Consider the following 6477-nt stretch of genomic DNA (forward strand, 5'->3'; position numbering starts at 1 on the left):
ATAGCAAAGGTCTGACAGCTTCTTTTCAGTGAGTGATTATTCTGGAACACTGCTCAGGGACCATCTCTTGCTTTGAACAGCACTAAACCAAAAGGTTCCCTTTCAATTTAATTGGCAGGAACCAAGATTCTCTCAAAGATGTTGAAGGTGAAAAACACACTGGAAGGTGTGACTGCCCACTTCTTAGCTGGGGAAGCTACAGTAATAGGTTCTCCTGGCCTAATGGTGGAGAAAAGACAGAGCACCTCTTTCTGGTCTTGATGGAGCCCCTTCTTGTGTCTCCTTTGAAGTTGCAGAACCTCTGGGCCAGAATAGTTCCTATTCCTCTGTCTCCTCCACAAAGCAGAGGGCAGGCTGGGTGTAGTGGCTCACACCTGTAATCCCAGCACTTTGGGAGGCTGGAGGCAGAAGGATCGCTCAAGAACAGGAGTTTGAGACCAGCCTGGGCACTGCAATGAGACCCCTATCTCTACAAAATATACAACAGAAACTAGCCAGGCTTGGTGGTGCACCTGTAGTCCCAGCTACTCAGGAGGCTGAGGCAGGAGGATCGCTTGAGCCTAGGAGTTCGAGGGTGCAATGAGCTATGATCACGTAACTGCACTCCAGCCTGGGCGACAGAGACCTGTCTCAAAAGAAAAAAAAATGGGGCAGGGAGCAGAATTTGGAGAGTACTAGATGCACATTTGGCTGCCCCGTTCCCTCAGGGCTCTGTGAGTAGCGTCTTAGTTTCTGTTAGAGTCCATGATTTAGCCTGAGCTCCTTAGCATGAATGGAACGTGGCCCTCCCTGGAAACGCACTGTTCTCTTACTAGACTCCCATCCTGCACATTTATATGCTCCCAATGGGGCAGGGTGGAGGGGTGAGGATGGGGTGGGGGGAGGTGTGGAGGGAAAATGGGTGGGTCAATGTAAACCCATCATGGGCACTTGGCAAACTGTGATGTGCAGGACATATTGATGGTGACTCAGGGATATTACCTGATGAGAAGAGGTCTCTTCACCATTCTATTCAAATTGCATTCCCTTAGCAATTCCCATCCATATTCTACTGACCCCATTTGGCATACAAAACCAACGTACTATTAAGTCACATCTTTATTGAAAATACTACAATTATGTGGCCTACAAAAATAACAGGGCATTCGTTAACTTTGTTCACCTACCCACTTCATTTAACAAGCATCTAACGAATTACTTGATGCTGTGCTGTGCACAATTTCTATCTGGCAGGAAAGAACTTTGGAAAAACTGTTATGAAGACCTTACTTTAGAAAAAGGGACATGCATAATAACTGTTGATGACAGGGGCCCATGTGATGTGTACAGGAGCCAGGCCAGTGTGAGGCACATGTGGCCTGGGTGGCATAGGCGCCATGGGCGGCCCGGGTGGCACAGGCGCCATGGGCGGCCAGGGTGGCACAGGCGCCATGGGCGGCCCGGGTGGCACAGGCGCCATGGGCGGCCCGGGTGGCACAGGCGCCATGGGCGGCCCGGGTGGCACAGGCGCCATGGGCGGCCAGGGTGGCACAGGCGCCATGGGCGGCCAGGGTGGCACAGGCGCCATGGGCGGCCAGGGTGGCACAGGCGCCATGGGCGGCCAGGGTGGCACAGGCGCCATGCGTGGCCAGGGTGGCACAGGCGCCATGTGTGGCCCGGGTGGCACAGGTGCCATGGGTGGCATAGGTGCTATGGGTGGCCTGGGTTGCATAGGGACCATGGGTGGCATAGGTGGCACAGGCAGCACAGGTGGTCTAGGTACTTCTGGCATCAGATGAACACACAAAGCAGGATCCAGAGCAGGAGCAGCATAATAGGCCTCAACCAAGAACATGTCCAAAGGGTGGGCCAGGTCAGCAGTAGCAGTGTTTCTCAACATTAGCACCCTCTGATTTCGTTTCCACTTGGCTCTTCTGTTCTGAAACCAAACCTTCAGAGGGGAAAAATGAATTGCTTTAGTATTTTGAACAGTTAACGTCATAATAGAAAAAAACATAACATGGAATTCTATATGCCACTGAGACTTTAAACTGCAACAGGTGAAGCTATTTTCTTATTGCTGAAATATCTTAGAGGAGTGAGGGAGGGGCTCAGATGTGCTAGTGGTCACCCCTGCCTAAACATAACCAAAGCCAACAGACGGCAAATTTTGGTATGGGCCCATATTGGGTCTGTATTCTCAATACTGATTTCATAAAATAAGTCTACTATATTTGCAAAGAAAAGGAGGGGAGTGTCTATTAAAAGTGTCTTTGGGGGATATTCATGCTATAGAATTTGGAAATAGATGAGAACATTGTCTTTTTTCCTTCTTTGTATTTTCTGGCTCTTTCTTCCTTCCTTCATAAATCCATTGAGAGGCCTATGTAAACCCTGGGAGGGAAAAAAGCAGCTCAGCAAACCTTTCTTCTTTTCCTCTGAGTTTACCTTGCTTCCCTGAGAAGGCAGAGGATACGTCATCCCAACCTGAGGCTATGGGCCCGTGGCATCAGGACTCCAGCATTCAGTGGTCTACTTTGTTGGGCTGCTTTTCCAGACATCACACCCACAGGCGTGCAGTGCAGTTCCATCACTACACTCACACACACACCCTGAGGCAAAGCTAATAAGCCCATTCTAACTTTAATTTATTTTTTTGCAAATACTTCCTTGATGCAGCTATGGTCTTCTGTAATTTCAAACAGTCACCTTTTGATCCCATGACCTGCAAAATTAGTCATAACTGCCTGAGTAAATGAAAAGGTATTTTAAATCAACACAGGTAAGAATCTTGCCTGAACTGAGAGAACCCCCTAATCAATCAAATTCCAGAAAACCCACCTTTTCAAAATAATATCACCAAAAAGAATAAAACATCTAAGATGTTTTTTCTAAGGTGTTTACAAAAAAGCGAACATTCTCTTATGCATTTGGTAGTTTCATAAAGTTGAATTTGTGTGACATCTGCAATGCATGTGTTTGACTGTATACAATTCTTCTCTAATCTTTCCACCCTTCTTAGGTAAGGGAACTTTATTCAAATTCTTCTTTCTTTTTTTGTTTCATTTTTTAAAGACAGTTTTCCAAAGCTTACAAATGTTTTCCCCATTACCACTTAATTGAAATATGTTAGCAATGTTTTCAGGCTGACATCAAAATCTTCCCAAAAAATTAAAATTTAGGGCTGCCACTCCCTACTTTAGTACTGTGTTCTGTGTGTGAATTACTCCTTCACCCCAATGCCTAAATATAAATTCACTCATTTAGCTAAGTGCTTGTGCTAGGTTTTAAATATTTTAAATAATTTAGTACAGTTGAACCTTCTTATAAAACTGAGCTCTTTTGTGCATTAATTTGAATACTTCCGAGGTCAGACTGAGCCCCGAACATGACTCCATATAGAAGTAATCCTTTAGGGAAAACTAACATTCTCCCTAGAGGATACCAGTGTTAGAAGAAGGTTAATCTTATTTATTGGGATATATGTATGTATGTATGTGTATACATGTGCATATATGTGTACGTAAATGTGTATATGTACATATACATGTGCATACACTATATGGAGAGAAAGACAGATACAGATATAGAAGGAAGATGAAAACACATCTTTTTTTCCTTTAGGAAATCATATTTCCTCTGTTTATGAGCAATTTCCATAATCTGAAGTTTACACATCCTATTTTCTACCACTAAAGCCCCTACTGTTCAAAACTTATTTGTCAACCATGGAAAAGACAACAGAAAACACCAGCTTGAGAATGTCCAGGACAAAACCTAAAGCATGCTTTAGAATGGCTGTCCTGCCAAATTGCTTTTTCAAGATTTACTGACCTGCACTCTGTCTTCAGTCAAATTCAGACGTGCTGCAAGTCTCTCTCTTAGGGGAGAAAATTACAAATATTCAGTATTTGGAGTTGTGGATAAAATGAAATAATATGAACGTGGCTCGGCTCAGCACTTTGGGAGGCCGAAGAGGTTGCTGAGGTCAGGAGTTGGAGACAAGCCTGGCCAGCATGGTGAAACCCTGTCTCTACTAAAAATACAAAAATTAGCCGGGCATGGTGGCGCATGCCTGTAATCCTAGCTACTCGGGAGGCTGAGGCAGGAAAATCGTTTGAACCCGGGAGGTGGAGGCTGCAGCGAGAAGAGATCGCGCCACCGCTCTCCAGCCTGGGCGACAGAGTGAGTCTCAAAAAAAAAAAAAAAAAAAAATATATATATATATATATATATGAATGTACATTATTTCTCTCCCCCACCTCCCAGTGCAGTTTTCTGTAATACGGTTGGGACTCGCTTTAGGGAGGTTTTTCCCATTAACAACTTCGCTGTTAAATAAGATAGAAAAAGGAAACATATGTAAAAGCGCCCGATGGTTTGTTAGCTGAATATGACTCAATTCTTCTGTTTGTGAAACAGCAGAGAACAACCCTGGAAATCTTTCCTTGGGAAGTCCGTCCGTGAAAAAAAAAAACAAAAAAAAATTAAATGCCAAAACACCTTTAAAGCGCTGTATTGAACCACAGTATTTCTGTTTATCGTAAAAGGGAGAGGTGAACTCTCAGGGAGGGAACTCCAAACCACATCGGCCAAGCGCGCCCTAGGGAAATTCTTTTTTGCTATTTGCCGGGCGAAGGCTAAGTACAACGAAGCCAGAAAGGTCCCCTAAACCCTACTCTGACCTGTCCAGGTGCCCCCCGCCCCCCATTCCAGCCTGGCCAGAAAAGGCCTGCCCCTTCGTACACTACGGGTCGGTATGAGGAGGGCTCCGATGAGGCTAGCGAAGGAAAGGGGTCGCTGGCTACCGAAAGCTCAAAAGTCCGCCCCCTGGTTGTAAAAGTGCGCTCCACGTGGCAGGGCGGTTACTAGGGCGAAAAGAGTGAGGCGCTCGCCACGCGCGCACAATGTAAATGGCGCTAAAAAACTCGATAATCAAGACAAATAATATTTCAATGCAATATTAAAACGTATCAAAATTAATGCAAAAACAACCCATGATGAGCAAATTGCCAAAATTTTAAATAAAGGCGGGATCCGACCCTGCCTCACTCGCTTTACCCTAGTCCCGCCCCAGTCTTTTACATCCTCCGCGCCCCCCCCACCACGTCCCCCCAAAACCAAGGGCGGAGCCAGCGCCCATGAGCCCCCTACGTGGCTTTTAGCTCCGGTGAAAGGGTCCCGGGATGAACTGGGCGCCTCCGGGGCAAGCCACTTACCGCGCCACAACGTCGGGATATTGAGATTCATCGAAAAAGTTCTCTAGCTCCTGCAGCTGAAACTGCGTGAACGCGGTGCGGCGGCGGCGTTTCCTCTCTGGGGGCTGTGGTCCCTCAGCGGTTTGTGGCCCCTCCGCCGGCTGTGGCCCCTCCACGGTCGCCTGGGGCGGCTCCTCCTGCTCTTGCTTCAGCTCGAGCAGGGGCGGCTCCTCCTGCTCTTGCTTCAGCTCGAGCAGGGGCGGCTCCTCCTGCTGTTGCTCCGGCTCGTGGCCGCCGCCACCCTCACGGTCTTGGTCGTCCGAGGGGACGGACCCTTCCGTGCCAACGTTGTTTTCCGCTTCTGTTCCGTACTCAGGTTTGGACCGTGTATTCTCCTCGTCCTCTCCTCCCCTTGCCATCAGCGAGGTCACGGTAAGTTTCTCATCTGGGAAGGGAGGAAAGCAAAAGAGACACCAGGGCGTTGGAGCCCACGGCGCGTGGGCTGGAGGAGGCAGGGGACCCGCTATGGAAGAGCAACTGCGACAGCCGCGCAGCGTCCCGTCCGCTTGCCTCTCCCAGGGAAAAATTCCTCTTTTAGAGTTCGCGAAAGCTCCCGTCCCTGTCCAAGCACTAACCATTCACTTCCTCGATGTCCTCGCCGACTGCCAGGCTGCGGTAGCCAATATCACTGTGGGTGTACCCGCGAAGAGACTCCATGCTTCAAGCGCTGTCGATAAAGCTGTGCACTTCTGCAGACTCTGTGCGGGGTTCCGCGGCGATCCCGGGGTTGGAACTGGCTCTGGGACCAATGGCTCGGGCGAGCGCTTTTCTGGCGCCGGGACCTCTTTCTGGCGCCGTCTGGCACTTGCGCGCCTTATATAGCGGTACGGCGCCTTCCGCAGGTTCAAAGCGTATGCACACGCGTCGGTTAAACGCCCCCTATTAGCATTCACAGTACATCTAGTTGTGAGTGCGACCCCCTGGGGACGCATTCGTGTCCAGGGCGTACGAAAAATAGGGCGAGCGTGCGCAAGCATGGTGCAGGTAGTGAACATGCTTTGCGGGGAACAGTGGCCCCAAATTGCTGCTTAACTAACTACTCCCAACTTGAGCAGAGACCCAGATTGGAAAAAGCGGCTGGGTTGTGAAAGCCGATTTGGGGGCGAGGGGGCGAGGGGGCGAGGGGGCGAGGGGGCGAGGGGGCGGGGTGAGACCTCGCACCAGCCCGTGGAGAGGTATTTTGGAAGTGTTCCTCCGCCCAACCGTCTTTACCCCGCAGCACTTGGGTGGAGCGATGCCC

General features: G+C 49.0%; 1 protein-coding gene across 1 annotated transcript; it reads right to left on the reverse strand.

The window, feature by feature from the left end:
* Positions 1-1080: 1080 nt before the first annotated feature.
* ESX1 (ESX homeobox 1) lies at positions 1081-5978 on the reverse strand. Its single transcript, XM_003819655.6, has 4 exons — positions 5813-5978; positions 5199-5622; positions 3814-3859; positions 1081-1930 (listed from the first exon to the last, which is right to left on the reverse strand). Exons 1-4 carry the CDS (start codon positions 5892-5894, stop codon positions 1271-1273), a joined length of 1212 nt encoding a protein of 403 aa, XP_003819703.3. The 5' UTR covers positions 5895-5978; the 3' UTR covers positions 1081-1270.
* Between the last annotated feature and the right edge of the window lie 499 nt (positions 5979-6477).

Source organism: Pan paniscus, chromosome X, assembly GCF_029289425.2.
Source record: "Pan paniscus chromosome X, NHGRI_mPanPan1-v2.0_pri, whole genome shotgun sequence".
In the NCBI taxonomy this organism is placed as follows: domain Eukaryota; kingdom Metazoa; phylum Chordata; class Mammalia; order Primates; family Hominidae; genus Pan; species Pan paniscus.

Coding starts and splice junctions, on each gene's coding strand:
- ESX1 (XM_003819655.6), bottom strand. CDS start 5,894: ATGGAGTCTCTTCGCGGGTACACCCACAGTGATATTGGCTACCGCAGC. Junction 3,860..5,198: donor TATCCCGACGTTGTGGCGCG/GTAAGTGGCTTG, acceptor TTCTCCCCTAAG/AGAGAGACTTGCAGCACGTC. Junction 1,931..3,813: donor TGACTGAAGACAGAGTGCAG/GTCAGTAAATCT, acceptor TCCCCTCTGAAG/GTTTGGTTTCAGAACAGAAG.